Here is a 23554-nt window from a genome sequence, read left to right as displayed (position 1 = left end):
TGCCTCAGTAATAAAATAATAAATGACAGGTTGATATTTTATAAATACTTTGTAGCACTGGAATTTTTTATATTAGTCATTTACAGCCTCACAACTTTGAGATTTATGAGTGTGTAAATTCTTAGTCTCCACCCAGTTTCTATATATCATGAAAGACAGTGGTGATGATGGTGTGTAACGACACACTACAAGTATTATGACGTCAAAGAAAAAAAAAGTCAATTTCTTGCCAATTTATGTATGTATGAGTGTTACATTTTCCATCGTGTTGTCCCTAGGCTTACAATTTATTTATTCTCATTTATATATAGGTAGAAATAAATCATATTACTTTATACTGTAAGTACATTGGGGGATCGTTTTGATGGGGTTTGATAATAGAATATCGTGAACAAGAGACCCTCAAAGGTCGGATCGTAGGTGTGCCTCCTTGAGTCCTCTCAGTGATTTGCCTCATCACATCGAACTTTTTACATTCGAATTGCTGTCATGTTTGCTCTTTTTTCTTTAATCTTATATCTGTTAGGTATTTTGTCTCTGGTTTAGACACATTAGTTATAACATAATTGAGATTATCATTTACATTAAAGGAAGGCGAGTCTTCCAGCAGGGGAGATTGATCCTATACGAATTTTCCTTATTCGAGTAATCCTATTTCAAAATTTCCCTATAAAAATTTTATGTTCCCGAGCTTTCCTGACACCATATTCTACATTCGTCAAAACAAGATCACGTTACTTATTTGTATGAGGAATAACTATTTATTAGTGTTTGATGAAAATTCATAACTATTATGTAAGAAAATACTAAAATAATATTGTTTTGCTCATGATACATAAAGATGAAAATAACACAAAAAAAATACGAATTATGATTTGTAAGACTTATAAATTTGGTTTATTCTGATTATTATATGTTCAAAATACCAATCAAGCTTCCCTAAGAATCAAAACTTCTGCTCATAATTAGTAATAATGAGAAAATATTCATATAGGTAATTAACAAAATTTATTATAAAGTTCCAATATAATAAATGTAAATCATTAAATGAAAAAACTAATAAAATATATCCGTAAGGGGGTGTAACAGTATGTAGTTTTATTGCGCAACATAAATAAATTAAAAAGCGTATTCCTTTTTAATTTATTATTTTTGCGCACCAAATACAATTTTGAGTTTGAATTTACAAGTTGTAAATATATTAAATAATTTTACGATTCGGGAAGTAATATTATTTTGCTGCAAGGCTCGATTATTTTGAAAACTAACCCATTAAAAGTAAACATCACTAGGCTGTTCAATATGATGTAACTTGTTTAGAAGAGAAAAAAAGAAATTTAATTTTAAATTGAAATTTTTTTTCACCGAATTTACATAAAATAGTCCTTCATAGTATTACAAATTTTCCAATTTTTGAGTCTACATTCAAATTTGAGGAAAATCATTCGAGCTAGTTTTGTATTGACGTGCTACATATGTAATATGTACATTTGCTTTCCATTTTCATTTGCTTCAACAGACATATATTTTTTAGTTCAAGTACTCATATGTAAATACAATAGTTATTTACACAAATAATAGAGTCAGAAAGAGAGTAATATTTCATGGTTGTTCATACATGCACACACATAAACATAATATGGTCTTTGCAAACAAAACTCTATATTTGTTTATATACAAAACAAAAGAATAAAGTTCTTATATCTAGTCATTAAGAAAGCTATAAATTAAAGAGAGGAAAAATAGAGAGATAACTAAACTCCACATTAGGTTCCTATTTTTGTATGGGTTTTTATTGTTGTTTAGTGGGGTTTGAATAAACAAAGTAGGTTTTTTTTCTTAACTGCAGAGTACAAGAGATAATATTTTAAATGAGATCAACATAAAAACAAGCTAAAATAATATTTTCCCAAATTGATTGTAGATGACATTTGTATTTTTTGACCAATTGTCAATTTTTATGAGCCAATTGCCCTTATTAAACCTTTGGATGTGCCGCAAAGTGAACTTGAAATAGCTACAGTTGATTGTTACCATAAAATATTCATAAACTGACAGATTTTATTTGAATGGCCATATTGAGGTCAATATCAGCATCTTAACTCAATTAAAGGATTTAAAAAATAGCTAAAATGTTGTGTATCTTAACTTTCCCACTAATTCAAATACAACCACTAAAATTGACTCACATATATCTATAAAATGTTGGCCTTTATGTACAAGTATATATGAAGTAAGAAATTTAACACATATTTACTTCATTTCTTAATTTTTGTTAAGATTTTCTTATGTTGATTGAGCACATATATGAATGGTATGAAAAAAATCTATTCACAAAAAATACCGTATTAACATCGGGCTACAAAATGCTTTACAAACGTTAGTCGAACGTTTTCTAGGCATAACGTTTGGGCCTTGGAAAATAAATGGGATGTAGTCCCTGTGATAAATATTGCAAAACCAGGGATAAATAGTTCTTCTCAAAAACCTCAGGATTCACTCTTTTCTTAAACTTCAAGAAATAACAGTCAAAACACACGATTTGATTTTAAAATTGTCTCCTTCACTTTGTACAATTTGTTGTTATACTCCCAAAAACAAGGCAAAATTCCATTTTCATGAAAATTTATGCTGACTGTTGCCTATTATTGCTTCACTACTACTTTTTGGTCTAAAAATCTTAAACCAAAATGTTGTTAAGGGAAATTATATGCACTTACAGTGGAGTTCGTAGGATTTTTGTCTGGTGGCGGGAGGTGGATATCTCAACCATTCGATTACATTATCAAACACAATTTGCATTATTGCTATTTTCTAAAAAGGACACTTTTCTAGCTAAAATTTTTTGAAGAGTTACCTTATCACCAAGTAATTTTTTTTAAATAACGTAGAGGTACAACAAGTCATAATTCCAATAATAATTTAGTATAATACCGTTTCAAATGTGCCAGTGCCCTAGTACCACTAGAGTGCCTATATGCCAAACAACACTAGTACAAATCCTTTCTTATGAATTAAGAATAGTCTAAGATAGATACATACAATGAAAATCACGTCGTTGCAAATGATCAAATCATTGTACTTGTACATGTGCAAAAAAACAACACAAATTTCCAAATATCATCATTAATTCATTCATGTATTTCTGTAATATTGGCAAATTATGTATTTTTCACTATTTTTACAAAAATGATGAGTTACTAAGGAGTTTGACGTCAATATGCGTAACTAATACAATTGTAACGTGTATGAATACACAGATTTCTGTCAAAAGATTAAATATGATAAGAACCCGAATTAGGGTTTGTGCAAATCGTTTTTTTAGAGATTAATTAATTTCATTAACATAAAAATTACTCAATTTTGATAGAAATGTTATTATGAGGGTGTAGAAAAATATGTGACTACTTATTCTACATATTTTTTATTTTTATTTTTTTTTGTAAAAAACAATATATTTTCCACTTTTTCTGGAGAAAATGTGTAACTTTTCACTGTATGTATAATACATTTTTAAACATTTAGTTTGCTAATGAGAGGTGCTGAGGATACTGTGAGTTACTCTATAAATAACTATAAACTTGTTTTATCAGGCAATTTTGATTATTTCATCAATTGTAATGTTTCTGATTCTGTGAAAAAACAAATATATTATCGTTTTATGTTGGGGGAGCTATAATAAATAATGTATATACCTTCCATCAGATAACTTATAAATACATATTTTTATTTTGCATAATTTTATTGAAAATATGTACAATATTGAGGAGCAAACAAAATATACAATGAATAAATAATCTTCATATGTGTTACCAAATACCAAGATATTTTCATAGAAAACTTGCTTTGAGCGACTCTGCCAAACTAAATAATTTTATACGAAGGTTATTTAAATGTTGATTTGATTAATGTAAAGTAATAGGCTTTAATCGCTATTAAATTATGTACTGATATTGGATCATTTAAGATACAATAAATGACATAAGGAACAAGCACCTTTCAATTCCAATTTATTATTATGTTTTGTATATTTGTAAATAAAACACAATGTTTCATACACATATTTAACGAAATTATATGCATTGTTTTCAAGTTTACGTGATGAATTAAGATACCCAATATTTTTAACTATAATTAAAATCTTTATTTGATTTAAAAATATTAGTTTGATCCCAATATGGTCTAACAAATCAAATTGATCAATATTTATTGTTCAAGAATACAATGTAATGTAATCCACACTTTGGAGAAACATTTTGCATTGACAAGCCACATTTATTGATTATTTGACGGTCAGAGTAGGACTAATTTATTTCATATTTGAAAATGTATGATACCTACATATATTAAATATTTACAAACGTATTTTGGGTCCTTGGGTTATATTATTATGTAGCAGGAAGCTAGAGGATGCACTTTACTTAAGCCAAGAAATAATCCATATTTATATTAATGAACTCTCTTTTTACCTTTCCTTTTTTTGACCAAAAAAGGGCTATTTCTTTGAGTAGAATGGAATTTTTGTAGAATACCTATAAAATAAAGTTTTATCCATTTATTTGATGAGAATAAAAATTGATAAAAAATTTATTGCATAAGACATTCATTAAACAATTGTTTAAAATCAGTTCTATTTGTTATTTTCTTTACTTCTCCACCAATAAAAAAAAACACCTTAATTTATTACAAAAAAAGTACGGAAAAAAGAGTATTTCTTCTCTGAATTTTATAAGGATTAAACTTTTCACAAGTAAAAAGTGCACGATAATTATTTAAAGGAATATCAAATCTTTAAAAAAGGATGCCATTTTTTAAAATGACATACTTTTACTACACAATACTTTGACATTTCGTTCTTTATAAAAACATGCTAATTATTAGGTAACACGAAATATTTAAATATCAAATCCAAAAAAAAATGTTTGTTTATTTAATCTTTTCCTTCAAAAAATATATTTTTCGAAACTCTAAGTATTACAGAGTTACATAATAAAACCCTGAAATATTTTCTTACAATGATTATATTTCTGTCTCAAATTGTATGTTTTACCTCTAAATTGATCAAATTTATGTATTCTCCTATATATAAATTTGACTTCCCATAAACATTTGATGTATAATTTTTTTGAGGCGGTACGATGTCTTTTTTTGGTACTATTTGTTTCTAACAATAGTACAAAGTACATAGTTTTGAAGTTATTAGATGTCAAGGAACAGACAAACTTTGCTTTATTAATAAAGAAAATAACTCCCTACAAATCCTCAGTGTTACTCTCCTTTTTGGATGAGCACACTCTCACGTAGTTACTCAATACTAAAATATTATCTCCTCAATAATGGAAGAATATTGATCACAGTACGAGAAAATAAAAATAAAAACATTCTTCAGGTTGCAAAAAAAAAAAAACTCTCACGCTTAAAGATACTTAGGATTTACAACATTAAATAAATATATTCTCATTTATAATTATTTCTTAATATGACGCACTGAGATATAGATACATACAGTTGTTGCTACATTGTTATTTCTTACATAAAGTAGTTACGCAGTTTGAAAATTGGGTTAACTGATTTGCTCATGCACACATTTCTTCTTCCTTTTTGTAATTATTATTTTTTTGCGTACACAATAAATCCAGTAAATCTACTTTTTTGATATTAAGAGCACATTTAAAAATTACTTTAATCCAAACAGACAAACTTTGCTCTATAAATATGGATGTTAATTACAAATCTATCGGCAGTTTTGTTTTTTTAAATAGCAGATTATTTTTTTACATATATTTTGAAAGATTTCATCACTTATTTGGATTTTTTATCTATTTTCAATTTTCGAGGTTGAAACAATAGGTGTAAACAAAATAATACTTAATTATATTTTGTATTCAACAGTATTCAACATGATCAAAGTAAAAGTTGAAAAAAGAGATTTTGAGGAAAAATATGTATGAATAATTGTTGGTATTTAATTTTCAACTTAGATAAACTTACATAAAAACAAATTTTAGCAGAAATTTTATTTGATAAGATTTTATAAAAATATTATATAGCTATTATTGATAAAACAATTAAAATTTATAAGAATATTTATTTTTTACGTAAATCAATACCAAGTCCATGTATCATGAAATTATTTTTTGGTTTAAAGAATCTCGCATATTTAGCAAAATTATGAGAGTCATGCAACATTTTTTAGATACTTAAGTTAAGGAATCATTAAATATATCAATTTAGAAAACCCTCATTGCATCCCTGCAAAAAGAAAGAAAAGACACTCTAAATTAACTGGTAGTTAACTTCAATATCTTTATTCTCCCAAACTGTTGATTAGTCTTTGTTTAATAATAGTAGGGATATTCATGGCTTATAAAGATTTATAATTAATATCAGAATATTGAAAAAGGGGATAATTATCAACAACAACAAAGAAAATACACAAAAAATGCTGATGTTTTGAAGTAGCATTGTAATATATATGTCCTGACAGGTTGCAAAAATTATAGAAACGGAGAGTTAATGTGGTAATCCTGACAATTATGATAATTTTTGGGAGGAGAGCAGCTGAGCTGTCATGACGTTTTATTAAATCAGCTGCAAGCAACCGTGAGAAGAATGAAATAAACACAAACCCAACGCCTTTTTAGCATCGACATTTAGGCTGGAATTACTCCGATGTAGATCCTTAGTTTTACTCCGAGTCCAATTAGGACTTACACTTATAACTCTTGAGATCATATTCATTATCATTCTGTCTTTCATGAGCTCAGCTACTAGTTATTACTTTATATTTAGATGATCTCTTTTCAATAATTAAATAATAATGATAACAGCTTGGGAAATAGAAAAATATTTCTTCTTTTTTTTTGGGGGGCGTTTTATTGCTTCAATGATCTAGAACATTTTTTTTATTGGTCGAACATTTTGCTCTCAACCCCCTTGAATCAGTATTTTTAGGCATATTGAGATGTGACGTGGATCGAAATCAGAAAGCCAACATATCTCGCAAAATATCAAATATCTGCAGTGTATCGTTATTTGAGAAAAATTCTTAGAAATATAAATATTTGCTCCATTATTTTATATGATGCAATCAGAAAGAATGAGGAAATGGAAAATAATCGTTTTGTTAATTTTTATAGGCAAGAAATATTTACTTTCTACAAAGAGTACTTATACGTAGATAAATGCATCTGTTTTGACTTATGTACTTCTTTAAAGGAGTACGACTCACAGTTTGCCTCCCTACATTGGTAAAAAAAATTTGGACTAAAACTTGTTTTTATTGTATTTTTTTTTCTTTGTAAGTACCTACTTCTTATTTGTAATTCAACCTTTTATGGTTTTTGAAGGAGTTTTTTATATGTTTTGTTTTTTTTAGGTTTTATTTTTCCTAGCCTTATACTAGTTACTACAAAAATTCTTTTGAAAATTAGATTTTAAATTCCTAAAAATCTGGAAAAAAGTATTTGTTATGAAAGTTGGATAATAAATTTGCAAATCAAGTTTTCAAATGATTACATTGTATTTAAGACATGCAATAAATATAAAGATAAGTTCTTTAAGCTTTTCTACCAAATGTACATAAAAAAATGTATGGCACAATAATTTAGCGACATATTTCGGTCAACTTTGGAGCTTATATTCAAATTTATTTTACAATGCTCAAAATATAGGTTTCATTATTATAGACCCATCTTCTTATTTATGTGACTTAATTTGGCTCCATATAGTCTTGGTCCATATAATGTCCATATTTTTCGTTCATTATAAACGAGAACTTTTACAAATTATAATTTGAATTTTTTTTTTGGCGCCTCTAAAGGATTCATCAAAGAAATGTATTTATAGAAATGATTGACTATTATAAGTATAGAATACAAATGTTACCTAGACTAATTTTTGAGAAAAAAATGTAAGGTTGCAAATGTGACGAATCAACTTATAAACAATCTTGAACAAAAATAAAATAAATAATAGAAAATCCCTGTATATTTTTTACTTCATATGAGCATACAGCCCAATATTTCATAGACATCTTGGAGTCCATAAAAGTCTAATTATTCTTATTTGTAAGAAAAGTTAAGATACACAGCACTTTAGCTATAGCTTAGATTTTGAGAATTATCATAGTACCAATATGTTTTTTCCAAAAATATGTGAATTATAGTGACAATGATTTTTCACTACTTTAAGTTCAATTTATTCTAGCTTCAAAGGGTGAATAAGAATAATCTGTTGATAGATATTGACTATGATTCGTCGAAGAATACAAAATTTGTCCACATTAACTTTTGAGAAATATCATTCTAACTTGCTTTGGTGCCGATGTGCCACAAATATACATTCATATAACCTCACTTTTTTAATATTTTCTTTATTATGTATCAACTTAAAAATAATCTTGAACAAAAATCAAGTAAAAAAGAGAAAATCCCAGCATATTTTTTTTACTTCATTTATGTTTACATAGAGCCTAATTTTTTATAAACATATTTGAGGTGATATTAGGGTTATTATTAAAATTTGTGGAATGGTTCCGATACTGAATAATTTTAAATATAGTTTGTAACATTTACTATTATAATTTAAGGCCTTTCAAACAAACAATTTCTATTTTTAATTATTTTATTTTTGTACTGAGTGTTCCATTAAAATCTGAGTACATCGAATTTTAAACTTTGACAAGATATAATTGACTAATTAACTATAAAATTTAAACAACATTAGTACTATTAATAGATGTGTGTCTGAGCTCTCTTGATCATTAATGTATCCACCCTTACCGGAAATGATGGCTTACAGGTGACAGCAGAAGTCCCGGAAATCGCTGTGGATGTAGTCCTCTATCATGACATACAAGTGCTGACTGACAGTGACTTTGAGGACCTAGGTGTTTGGATGACGGACACTGCAGGACTTACCCTCTACAAGGCAAAAATATGTAGTCGAGGGGGTTAGCATCAGGGGTATAGGGGGGTCAAAAGTGTACAAAAATAGTTCAAAAGACTAAAGCAAAACTCATTCAAAAGAGTCTTGCAATAGAAGAGACTGGTTTCTTTCATTGTCAGTGTAAAATGTGGCCTCTCCGCCCTCACAAGGCCGTTTTCCACTCGCTTTTTGATAGCTCTGTGTACAGTCTGGTATGAAACCCTGAGATTTCTTACATAGACCTGAGGGCATTGTCCTAGGCTGTTTCTTTAACTCCTCCGGGCCAAATTCGGCCTTTTTCACGAAACTCTTATTCCTTTCCGACTTTCTGACGCCGTATACAATGGTCCTGGAGACGCCCAACTGCTTGGAGTTCACGAATTACAATTTGTCAATCATGTTGAGGAGTCATTTTCTCAACTTGTACATAAGCTAGAGAGCTCATGGTTTTTTTTTAACGAATTGTTTATGCTTTAATATATCGAAATATGAATTAATTTCAATCACTCAACCTTCATTAATTAGTAAGTGTTCAGATTGAAATGGACCACTGGTATGGATCAATTTTTAATCTGTTTTCCTAAATGCTTGTATGGAAATACTTTATCATATTAATATAGAACGAAGTTATGAATTTTTTAACATAAAAAGTATAATACATATGCCACTGACATGATCCCATTAATTCCGTGATAGACAAATTTCCTTTGTGGAATTTTGTTATGAATGTATTTAATTAGCCCAGAATCCTTACACATAGATACTAATATCACTTTGATATATTTTTTCTGCTAAAAAAAATATAATTTTCTAATAATCATTTATAGTGAATCCGTTTTCCTTACTCTGTCATAGAGAGTGACATGATATGATTAGAGGAATTAATTTATTTACAGACATCAGCATAACTATAATGTATGTTTTAAAATGCAGTTTATTTTGAATTTTAAATAAAGAACAGCCTTTTTTTTAGTATTTGGGTCATTCTAAGATAATTGGGCTAGAGTATTTAAAAATATAAATACAATTTCATTCTTCTGTTAACTATAGCCGTGATAACGTACTGAGAACTGAAATTAATGATCATTTTTGTTGTAGAAGTACTTGTGTAAATAATTTTTTTTTATAAAATGAAGATATATCCATTTTGTAATTAAGTTGTATCTTGATTTTAAATTTCAATAATCTTCACGAACGTTAAAATTTCGTTTTCTTATGGCACAATTCCTATATAATTTACCCTATGGGATTTGTCTATATCAACATCTCAGAAATTTTGTTTATTTACAACTTCTATTTGAAATTCCTTTCTTACTGCATTTTGAAACAGTCTTTTATTTATAGATGCATCCTGTATAGAAAATCAATATTAATAAACAACTTATTAAATTAGATAAATGATGCCTCGGACGACAAATATTAATTTCGCCTCCTTATTATGAAACAAAAGAGTCTTAAATTTATAAAACCAGAGTTAAATAAAGAATATCGTGAAGCCACATGAAATATATTTATAAGCACCTGCAAGTAGATATATTTATTCTGTCTATAATCTATTATACTTATATTTTATGAAAGAAAAAATATAGAACCTTCCTATTAGGCCTGGGACGGTACCCTAAACCCACGGTTATTTCCCTTTACGGTACGCGGCTTGGTTTGGTATAATAGTAAAATGTTGTTTCAGTAGAATTAATGTAGTTATTTCAAGTTTTTTCAATATTTTATTCTTTAATAGTTTATTTTTTGTGGAAATAAATTATTCCTCAATATAATTAACTTCTCAAAAAAAAAAGGTAGATATAAAATATCCATAGGTTATATAATATTATTATTCATGATTATTTTTTGTACAAATATGAGCTTGTCTAATTTTCCGGTAATAAACAAGACCGATTGGCTTGATACAGATGTACATGTAGTTGCGAAGTATCTTGAATCTTACATGGAAACAATGTTAAATTTATTTAAATTATTCCTCCACCACGCCACTTGGATGAATTTTATCATTTTCCAAGTTATTATCTCTATTTTTATTTCTTTAGGCTAATGTTATATGTCTTTTGACTCATATTTGCAGCTATCATATCAATATTTAAGGCGTAATAGATATTTCAGACGCAAAATAGATTTTTGATTTAGTAAAAAAAAAAATAATGAACAACGTAATTGATCCAATTTATTATTGTATCTACGAGATTGATATATAAACCAAATAACGAATGATAAAAAAAATAACCAACATATTATAATATCAAAACATGTAATGTTTGATTATATATACATACTTACCGTACCAAGGGTAAAAACGTACCGAACCGAACTACTGTATAACTACGTACCCTATCCCCTTACTTCCAATGTAGTGCATAGTAAAAAAAATCATCAATTTCAATGACATGATAATACAAAAAAAAAAAAAAAAAAAAAAAATGGAGATATTTTGCGAAGGATTTAAAAACCATAAGTATAAACTAGTTTTACTTCTAAGTATCTACAAATTTTCTTCATTAAACCATTATCTTTTTATGATTTTTCCTTTAAGAGAAAGCCCTTTATTTTACTTGTTTCGTACATGAGGACGTATTTATCATGAAAACGTTTAAAAATAAGTTATATACATATACTTACTTCTAAGTTAAGAAAATATTTTAAAATAAACTAGACATACTATTAGCTAGAAAAAAAGGATGGTTTTTTGTTAAGAGGGTTTTAAAGAGAGCTTCTTGGAAAGGATCCAAGTAATTGTATGTAAGTATGATAATTAGAAGTTTTTAGCCTGGTTTACTTATTTTGATTGTGGTCAAATATAGTTCTATATATCGAAAAAGTCATAGTATTAGCTAGAAAGATGAGACATGATTAATGCAAAGTGTCTTGATATCTTATTTCCATACAGGACTTTCCGATCACTACAGATACTTTGTCAAATATCTAAAATAAATTTAATAGTCTATGTATAAGTACAAATATAATCAATTTGTTGTGTTTTACTTACAGCACATTAGTGCATCCATTGGTATCTTGACTTCGTTATATTTAAAAAAATATATCTATTTTAATATATTTTATCGATTTTAGAATTGATAAACGATCTTAAACAAAAATCAAGAAAATCATAATCATAATGTCTTATTTTACTTCATATGTACAGCATACAGCGTAATATTTAAAAAAATGGCAATTCTCATTATTTTAAAGGGTCAATTAATTTTGATCACTTTAAGTACAATGTGCAGGACACCCAAAGGGTTAATAAGAATAATATCTCCATAGATATTGACGATGATTTGTCCAAGAATAAAAAAATTATCCAAATTTGAGAAATTTAATTCTTGCATGCTTGTGTGTTGACGTGCTATATATATAAATATACTTTTAATTTTTTTTATTTTTTTCCTTCAAAATATTAAATATATGAGTTGTAAGTAAGTAAAATCTTAGGTAAGCTGTTTGCCAAGATCTTTGAAGAAACATTTTGTATAATTCAACAAAATAATAATTGTGTTTATAGAATGAACATATAAATCTATCATTTTTTATGGAAATAATTTGACAGAATTTCATCATAATTTAAAGGATATTTGATGTACTGCCTATGTGAAGCTAGTGTTAGTGTACATTTTACTAAAAGGGGTGATTGAGAATTACACAGATATTGTGGGGAGTTTTTTTTTTTTTGACTAGTTATAATCTGTAAGAAGAGAAATGCAATACTTTGTTTAGTTTCGATATGGCATTTCAAATATAATCTATTCTATCTTTTTTCTATTAGTGAGACTCACATTTAAGTAAAATAATCCCAAATTACTTTTGTCTTGACGGGCCACATATGTGGTGCGTCAATACAAACCGAAATCAAGTAAAGAAAATCCCCCTCCTCCTCCAAATAAAAAATGTAATAGAGAGTAGGTGTAATAGGCTACTTATGTTATAATATTAATATTAATGTTGTAATTTTTTTAGTCAACTTTCTCCATTGATGGTTGTAAATTCATAAAATGAGTCACATCTCAGGGTTGGGTCTACTCATCACCCTGAAAGAGTTGTGTAGGGAAATGCAACACTAGTAGATGGTTATTCCACGACTTCGCTAGAACACAGTTTTTAGTAAATAGCTAGAAATCGAAGAACCCAACTTATCCCTTGTGCTAACTATCTCAGCTCTCCCCATATAAGTATCCTAACATTTTGCTCAATTATAGAATATACGTAAATATCAATTTTTACATATTTTGAATGGGTCGGAACTTCCCAGTATGTTAGATATGCTTTTATTTGCATTATAATACTTTATTTGACTAGGATAATCTGGTTTTTTTTAAATATAATTTTATGACTGGGAAAGCTTGTTACTTTTGAGTGTAATTCACAGCTCCTCTATTGGATTGATCAAAATATTTTATAAATTAAAATCAAGGATAATAATTATTTTTGCAATAGTGTCACATACCTGACTTGATGTTAAATAAAATACTATATAATTGTGTTCATTGTAGGTTGTGTCAAAATTTGAAGTGTATGTTAGTGAATTGTTTAGGAGATGTCTAATTAGAAAAAAAAACCATTTATCCAAAGTGAGTCATAATTAAATTTACACGTGGTATGTTGTTCTCTGTCCATGTTGGCAGTGACAATAGTTAGTGTGTAAGAGTACTAATTTAGTTGAGGGACTATTTGAAGATGTAGATCTCTCACAAAAAAAATCTCATTGAAAATAGTGACATCTAATTAACTGCTTGTGACGTCATGGATTTACTTTCTACTCACTTGCAACACTGCGTCCTGGAGAGTAAGAGAAGACGACAATCTTCTTTACCTCTTGAGAGACTTAGTTGCATCCTCACTTTTTGGCAGATGCTCAATTTTTCCTTACCTTTCCTTGAGCTTATTCTTAAGGCCAATGAAACATTAGAGTACAATTTACATAGGTACATAATTCAACTAGACTGTGAAATGCCAAATTTACGTCAGATACTCGCCAAAGGTACGTTTCTCATGCGTGTAGCCCACAAACAGTTGAATTTGTGTCTTTTTCTGTCCTTGGATAATAAGATTTTTATAAACATATGTATAGAAAAAATCCTTTGAAAAGAAGATTATATGATTAATCCACCATTATTTTTTTTTTAAATATGAACTGTCAGTTCACTATCATTTCAACACATTGTTGATTTCATTTTCATTCTTCTTCTCTCTCCCTTTTGCAATCAATAAGAATAAAATATTTTTGTATTTTTCTCTTGAAAATACCTAAGGACGAATAGGGAGAGCAAAAATCTATTTGTTAACATCTGTTCAAGAGTTTTCTGAATGAGCAGCATATTAATGATTTTTATGTATGCATTCCAATCTTTTTAAGAAGATGGCCCCTTGTCATGATTTTTGATTCTTTTCCTTCTGCTACACATATTTACACATAGAATTACTTGAGAATATTTAAACACAAATATGGAAAATGAAGTGTGATTATCATACCAAAAATATCAAAGCTTTTTGATTATTATCAAGGCTTTTTATTATATACATAAAAATATTCTAAACAATGTATATATGTAGATATACTAAAATAAATAAACACTCGGGAGAGTGGAGAGAGCGTGCGATTTCCCTCTTTTCCTTCCTCTTCTCCTTGGTGAAGAGAAATAAAAAAGAGTAAAATAAGTTTCACTCTTCTCCTAACTTTTTTCTGAAGAAAAAGGGTCCTTTCTCCTGTAATATCATTATTATTATTTATGTGTTTTTTTACTGAAATAGAAAGCTTTTTTTTTGCTTACAATTTGCGCGCGTACCCGTTGCCATTTTTTTAAGAGGAAACTTTGATATTATTTTTTATTATTCTTCTTTTTACTTTCCCTCCGCGGCATTTATTATTATTATTTTTATATACACACGGCTTTTCCAGTTTTTGTATGTAGTGTTGAGAGGAGTAAGAGAAGCATATTCTCTTCCAGGACACTCATCTGGCGGAAAAAAGTTGAAATAAGAGATTTGAACTAAAATAAAATAGTTACATCTCTTAGAATTTTGTGGTTACATAGGATTATTTCCTTTTTATAATTATATTTCTTATTTGTCAAATAAACCATACACGTATGCTGGGGATCTGTCAATGCTCCTTTAGACCAAAATAAAGGAATTTAAAATGAGGAAGTCCTCATAGACACTTCTTTAGATAGATAGCTCTACTCTAACCTTCGTAACGTCATGGAGAATCCTTCAGGGAGTTTGGGTGGCTCTGATATATCCAGCCCAGGATCACGCTTCAAAGTAGACACTGCAAATATACCACCAACTTCCCCACCACCTCCACCTCCTCCACTGGACTCGCGGTCCTCTCCATGTGGCTCTCCTCCGCCACCATTTGATGCATCCAATGATGCTGCTACAACAGATGAGGAAATCCTAACTCCATGCTCTGGAGGAGAACCTTCAGCGCTGATCATTAATATTCCTAAGGGTATGATAAGTAATTCTTTCTTTTTAATTAGTTCTATGAGATTTTGTTCTTTTTTGTGTGTTTTGAATCATGGATTAGATTAGGTTCTAATTATAACATATTAGTATATGTTAATAAATCTCTAATATTATCATCCTCATCGGTTGTAATACTTTTTTTAACATCATCATGTGATTATCTTCTTTTTTTCCTTCTTACATGCTGATTATTATGTAAGTTTGAATTATTTTCCATTCTTTGTGTCACATCTAAAACTATCTACAGAGTATTACATGATATAATAAAGATGTATGTATATGAACTATAAAATTATTCAAGAAAAAAAAAGATTAGTATGTCCTTTAAGTTGAATAAAAAAGGAGTCTAGAAAAAGAGAGAGAAAGCGAAGGAAGAAAGAAAAAATGCGGAGAATTTTATCAGAGGAAATAAGGCGATGGAGCCTGTCTCCTTTTTTTTCTTACAGGACTTGTATGATTATTATTATACAATTCTAGTTTGTTTTTGCAAATACTAACATTGAAATATTTCCCCCTCACCCATTTTTCTCAAAATTAGAAGAGGTTCTTCTCCCATCTGAGCTTTCGAATAGATGTATCTTTCAAAAGCAAGATATATGTGACTTTGGAGCCTTTTTGGCTTAGTATTTAATTTTTCTTCCCTTATTGGTCAGATAGAGTTGCACTGATTAGTCCTGAGTAAACATTATAGTATTATCAATCTATCTGACCTAGGAAATATCTTTGAATTCTATATACTCGCATATGATGTATATTTCTTTCTCTTGGAGCTACTGGATATCGAATCCATACCCATTGAGTTTAAAAGAATCCTTTCTCCTTAGTACATTGTCCAATATGCTAGGTCACTTCATTTAGGACTCATAATTTTCCTGATAAAGTGTAAGTATATTTTATACTTTGCATTCTCTTTGTTGATTTATATCCCAACTTATCCCTAGCTTGTGTCAACTTTTCTCTTCCCTATTCTTTCACGCTAAATACTAATGTGAATATCACTTAATACTTAACTGATTAACTCCATGTAATTCTTAGACTAAACAAAAATTTTAATTTCCTGAAATGAAGAAGGTTTAAGAATTTAAAGTAATACTTAAGTGCCAGAAGATTCTGTACTCCTTCTGGACGAATGGGGTGAATATCATATAACAAATTTTTGCAAAACAAAATCTTGAAATTGCCAAAATGGTGAATTTTGTTTGATTGATAGCTCTTTATGAAATTTACAATACAATAATCTTTGCGAAATCAAAAAGTGCGAGGGTATTGTTACCTGAAAAATATTTTATCAATTTTCCCAAATTCACAATTCCATGATTTTTTTTTCTTCATTTCTTGAAGTTATGAAATAAAGAAGCCACTTGCAATAAATTATAAAAAATGAAATATATAAACTTGGTGCTTTTGAAAAAATCATGACTTAAAATAATTGATTCTGAAAGTCCAAGAAAAAATTACTCCGAGGGGCGAAGTTATCAATAATTGGGGAAGCTATGGCCCTCCTGTTGTGTGATCCCTTTAGTAGGAAGTTATTCAACTAGATTGCAAGAGTAAGAAACTTATTATAAATGAAACAACGCCAACAAGTATATATAAATATATTCTCTTATCAATTCATTTGGGTAACACCGGCTTACCTAAATGGGCTGTTTCTTGTCATTTCTCGTGGAAAGGAAATAATTAGAGATTTTATGAAGGAATTAAAATGTTACTTTCTACTTTGATATAATTATAATTATATGTACTTACTCGTGTTGAGACTCTGTCCGATACCAATTTTTCTCGGTGAAGTCTTTAGTAACTTTTTCTAGATCGTGCGTTCAAAATTTGAATCATGGATCGAACTTAAAGTAGACTGAAAAAAAATGTAAGGCACAAAAAAACGACACTGTGTTTCCTCAAATTTATCTTCTAAAAAATGACATTTATAGACCGAAGTTAGAACGAATTAGTTAAAATTATAAAGTTCTCAAAATAATCTGGGATTTCTACATCGAAATCGAAATCTAGTACTAATTACAGACTAAATACATATAATGACTTATACATTAGACTGGTTCATATTTCGCTGTTCAGAAATATAATTTTGACATAAGATCTATAATTTCCAAAAACATTTTTTTATGTAGATGGGTGCAAGTTTTCTAAAACACATATGTATTTATTTATAAAATCTCTTATTTTCTTTGGGCCCTACTTCACAACCAAAAATACAATTAAGACATATCAGAGTAATCATTATACTATATGGATGCCATAAAAGAAATATTCAATGATAATATGCTTTTTTAAAATTGAAAACGGTTTAAAAAAAATAATTATGATCTAATGTTATATATAATAGTCAAAAAAGATATGTGGTACGGTAACGGTATGTGTCATTGTTTTAATAAAAAATAATCAATTCAGAAGAAAATATTTTTCAAACTTTAAAGAGATTGTTAACCCATATAAATTAGTTATTTATTATAAAATGCTCTATTTTGAGTAAGAATTCGATGTTTTCACAAGATTAGGAAGTTTACAACTTCAAAAGAAACGAATCTGAATATTAATCATTATGTCTTAAACTTTATATTTCTTCATTTTTTATCAAAAGGAACATTTATGGACTATGTTCGCCTGAAATTTTGAGAAAAGAAAAGAAATAGTATAATATTCATTAAAAATGTAATTTTTGGCCTTCTATACCTACTTATGTACAAAATAAATTAATGATTAATAAGTATATGCTTATTATTCTCCCATGAGAATAATTTAAAACTAAATGCATACATTTTTGCATTCAAAACTTCATGTATGTAAATTTTTTTTTATACCATTTTTTTTTTTTTTTTGCACAAAGATATTTAATCTCTTTTGATGAAATGAAGTGATAGAAATATTTTGATTCTACTTTCTAATATGAAAAGATCAATATAATTTTTGGGACCATATATATATAAATGTTTCAAGGCCCTATCTCATTTATGTTTTATCGTTTTTTCCAGGAAAATTGTTTATGTTTTGACAAAACTAAATCATTTGTATTTCATATAAAAAGTTAAAAAAAACTGATTCTCTCAATTTAATTCTTAAACTAACTAAAAAATTTAATTTGATCAAATACAGAAGGTTTTATTGCTGTATAACCTTTTTACCTTCTTTACCCATATCATAATTTCAGTAAATCCCCCTCTACCCCCTCACGTATTTTCTTTAAATAATTTAGTTTATTTTTATTTAAAAAAAAAAAAAAAACAATCCACAAAAATTGTGTATGAAGTTTTTTAAAGAAAATTATTCTTTTTTTCTGGAAAGAATGATAATTTATTAGGCCAGACCTTTGTCAGCCTACTGCGGCTGCTCACATTTGAACTTCAGATCATCTCTTGTCGTCTTACTACTAGGACAATGAGACAAAATATGCAATAACAAAAAATCACTGTGGAGCTATTACATTTTAATTCCCGAGTCCTGTCCTATAAAATTAATATATTGACCCCACATCATTGCTTATTATGGCAAATAATGGTTTGAAAATGCCCAAAGTAGATGGTTTTATATTTAAAAATCTTGTGGAAACGTTTTCATCATTCGTGGGATAAAATCCTAATTTTTAGAATTTTGTATATTATGCAAAGAGAAAATTATTTTTTAAGTAGGACTTCATAAATCTACATCTATAAAAATATTTAAAATATCTATACATATTCCTACATATTTACCCAAGATATATATATGAATAATATTATACAATATCATTTCATTGAAAGAAAAGCTCCAATATAGACTCATAAAAGCTTGTTGAATAGAAGAATACTCATGTACAATTTATTTTAATGACCATATTAAAACATATAAGTCTCTTAAATCAAAAAATGGTTTTTACCGAAAATAAAAAATTTTGAGTATCTTAACTCATCCCAAAAATTTGAATTAAATTCCTATAATTGAGTATCAAAATGTTGGGATGTATGTATTTTATACATATATGCAGTCAAATGTTAATTGGGATTTTCTCCTTTCACGATAGTTTTTATGGTTGTATCTTCTTGTCAGAAAGTAAGAAGCCCTGACACATGAGCCTGAGGAGCTTCAATAAGTTATCATAACCTATTTGGATGATCTTAAATTGAATCTGTCATTTTGCGGGTAAAGGACTTGGTCCACATGACACACAACCTGCTCTCCTCTCAAACATTCTTCAAATTGTTAGGGTTACTATTTTATTTTTCGCTTCCTTTTTTTCAGAAAATTCTCACAATATACAACCCTAATAATGACATAATTGTGCAATCAATGACTTTATAATTATTTATCATTCCTTGGAGCTATAGGACTCTTCTTCCTTCTTGAAGAGAGAGAGATAGGGAAAATAAGAACAATAAAATCCAAGAAAAGGGAAAAAAAGAAAAATAGAAGGAAAATAAGTCTTTATATTAAAGGAAGTTATATAACACATTTAAGTCCTCGTCTTCTTTTTGCATGTAGTGGTGCCCATGGCCTTTCCTACTACACTTTCCTTATACATCCTTTCTGTCTGTGTCAATAAAATTATATCACTTTTTTATAAATATATTTTTTATCATCATACATGTTTAAAATATGATTTTTTTTTCACATTTATCTTCCTTGTGTAATCATATTTGAATCCTCAAACCATACCTATTATAACCCTCAATAGTTTTTTAAACATTCTCTTATTTCTATCGAAATGAGGTCTGCCAATACAAAAGGAAGATATAAATATTCTCCCAAAATATTGAATACGGATTCTTTTACTAAATACAGTGGTCAACAAATTTTTGCCCTTGGATTGAGATGCTAGGTTTTGATTGATTTTATCTTGAGAAGCATGAAAATAACCTTTATAATCCCAACTTTTTTTGCCTGTATGACATACAAAGAGCAACATTTTATATACTATCAATCAATCTTGATACCTTAATAATGGTATTATATGTGTATAAAATTTCAAGTATAAAATCTTAATTTTTTTTTAAAATATTGATTTTTAAAATGACTTTTTCGATTATGAATTTGTATTTCTTTACGACGAGCAAAGATTTTTGTCATTATGATCAAAAATGAGGAATTTATTAGACTTCCAAAGAAGGAGAACTTTTTGACATTCTTTTTGTATTTCCTATTTATAAGAATATACAGAAATACTTCAAATATTTTTTGAATCCGGAACATGAACCTACAAACTACATTTCATCTTTTTTTTCTTTTATTTTGATAATTCTAGGCGAAAAATAAGGCTAAGGGTTGTGAATGTTGGAAAAATAATATTTTTCAAAAAACGACTCTATAGGCCAAAAAACAAAAATTGTGTGTTTAATAATGTCATCCAAGTAAAACTGTCAGAAATACACCATCTCAATACGAGAAAAAATAAAAGCTTGAAATCTTGTTGAATGGTGCTATTATTATATTCTAGCATCAAATTATTCTGGATAAAGTTTTGGAGGCATTGCTAATTAGGTACATGTAATAGGCTTAAAAATTATCTGTCATAATTAAAAAATAATAATATAATCGATTCGATTTGAAAAGGTAATAGTTTACGTTGTTTAATATTCGATTTCATCTCAAAAATTTAAATATATGCCCCAGAATTGATCAAAATATGTCGATGAAATATTAAGTTATATTTTATATATGATATTAATTTTTTTTGTACAAGATTGTTATTATCTTGACACATCACATATACGTCGTGTATAAGTTGTTATTTGTATAAGTAAATTGTACAATAATGCTTTATGTGAGTACTAATTTTTTTAATAATTTTCTTTTTGATGGTTCAAATTACACATTTATTATGCATTTGTGAGTAATTAAACTGTGGAGTTTTGATCTTTTTAATGTATAGTAGAAAACAGTTTTTGAGGGGTTATTTTCATTGAATAAGTCAAAAATTACATCCTTGATTGTTCAAAAATCTAATGAAATTTTAATCATTGCATACCGTGAGGTCATATGATTTAAAACTCCACCTTTGGTTAGACTTTTAAACCCAAAGCAATTTACTTATATAAAATAAACTAATAATATTGTAACCTTGATAATTTTATAAGTCTTTGAGATTTGTCATGATGTTTCCTATTATTATCTGTGCGAAAGAAAATTATCACTAATCCTGCTCTGTATAATGGTAGGACATGGTCAGAAATTATTCAGAAATCCTCAATTCTTCTCTGATTCCGACAATAACTTATTCTAATAACTCCCCAACAAATCCAGAGTGTCACTTTCCGTTTTTCATGAGCACACGAACACTTTATACTGGGATGTTATTCTCTCTTCTATCATTAAATCGTAATTATAACAGCATTGAAAAACAGCAAAATCAAACTTTATTTTTATTTTTGTTGAACAAGAACGGAATATGTTTAACATAGTAAAATTTGATCCCTTGATTCCAAATACGGCCGTTTTTCATTTTTCTCTGTCAGGCTCTAACTTTTTTGAAAAAGACCATAAAGTTTTGCTATTTTTAAGATTGATTTTTTTAGCGAGTTGTGTTGAAGATGAGGATTAATTATATGAATAAATTTCAAAGCCTAATTTTCAAGAAGCTCTAACTCCGTTCTTAAAATTTATTTATTAAGTATAAAACTTGAGTAATCTTAGCTTAAATTTGACAAGGGTTGCTTTATGTTCTGAGCCTCACAGCTCCGAGCAAAATAAAAGTATAAAAATATTTCATTTGACATAAAAAGTTTGAACTTAAATTTATTTTAAATCCTCTTTCAAAAAGGCTATTTATTGTTGTCAATTTGAGATAAGGGCATCACAATATTTCAAGAATGAAGCGTTTATTTTGTTTGAATTATTTTATATATTTATATGTAAGTCATTTACCGTCAAATACACTCAAAGCTTTCCTAAAAAATGAATGTCTTTATAAAAATATCTGTTGTAATTACATAGTTTTAATTATTTCCTATTATTTGAGATAAGAAGAAGGTGAGGTGAGTGAGGGAAAACCTTTGAACCTCCATATAATAAAAAATATTATTTAAACAAAAATAATAGACTGAAGAAGAGAAAGGCAGTGACATGATGACCTTGGATAGGAGAAGGAGGGGGAGGTAGAGGAAGCATTTGAAATTACATACATATGTAGTTAACATACAAAGATATGTAAATTATTATTTATTTATTTATATATATACCTATATAATACATTATTAATATGCATTTGTTTGTAATGCTTTTTTTTCTCTTCATTCCAGGTAAGAGACTTGATCTGCATAAGAAAAAAAAGATGTAAATGTCCAGTAAATTTTGATTAGAGAAATCTATTTTCATGATATTTACTCTAGAATATAAAGTTTGACTATTTAATTAATAGGTAGAGACTTGTCATTTATAGAACATGGTAAATTATGAGATTTTGTGTGCATAGTTGGCAATCTTAGCAGTATTTTTTTTCCAAAGCTGTTATGATAATTATTTTATTTTGAAAGAGAGAGAACATTCTAAGTATAAAGTGGTTGTGCGCTCATAAAAGGCGGAGAGTACACTGAGGACTGTTAGTATAAGTTATGACTGAACTCAGTGTTGAATCGATATCTGAGGAATTCCTCTTAGGGTTTTTTACTAGATATGGGGTGGGATTTTTGAGTGATTGTTTACTCCCTCTCATAGCTGCTTGCAGCTTCTCCAATGAAACTTTATGACATCTAAATTGTAATTTTCACAAATATTCTTCAAGTTGTATAACATACCCTGTCAATTTATTTACATATCAAAATTGCTTAAGATTTACATGACTATGCATAAATAGATTTTTAAATCATATGAACTGTCGGTGTGTGTAAAATAAGAAACCTAAAAATAACATTATAACTTTGACAATTTGAAAATGTTTGGAAGAAGTGCAGCTTATCGTTTTAATATATTGGCTAAAAGCAGCTATTATAGGAGGGAAATAAACTCAAATCCAACTCTTTATCTTGTTAGTATACAAGCAGAAATAACTTTGATATTTATCCTCAATTATTCTCTTGTGATTCCAACGGGGACTTACACTTATAACTCCCCAAATAATCATCAATGTTACTCTCTCCGTCTTTCATGAGCAAATACACATTATTATTAGTCCTTACATTGTACTTATATGTTATTTTCCAAAGAATTATAGAATAATGATAAC

The 23554-nt window shown here is 28.1% G+C and overlaps 1 protein-coding gene across 24 annotated transcripts in view; it reads left to right on the top strand.

Moving 5' to 3' along the window:
• Positions 1–23554, top strand: part of kcc (solute carrier family 12 member kcc) — a 200453-nt gene that overhangs the window by 135365 nt on the left and 41534 nt on the right. For 4 of the 24 annotated variants that reach the window (XM_071888477.1, XM_071888476.1, XM_071888474.1 and 1 more), the window contains exon 1: positions 12949–15388. The exons of the other annotated variants lie outside the window; for them this stretch is intronic. In XM_071888477.1, coding sequence (XP_071744578.1) covers positions 15136–15388 — 253 coding nt within the window. In that variant the 5' untranslated portion in view covers positions 12949–15135. Of the gene's footprint in view, positions 1–12948; positions 15389–23554 lie in introns of those variants that run through there. 24 annotated transcript variants of the gene reach the window in all.

The sequence above is a fragment of the Lepeophtheirus salmonis genome, chromosome 5, assembly GCF_016086655.4.
Source record: "Lepeophtheirus salmonis chromosome 5, UVic_Lsal_1.4, whole genome shotgun sequence".
Taxonomy (NCBI): Eukaryota; Metazoa; Arthropoda; class Copepoda; order Siphonostomatoida; family Caligidae; genus Lepeophtheirus; species Lepeophtheirus salmonis.
This window is presented reverse-complemented; position numbering and strand designations above follow the sequence as displayed.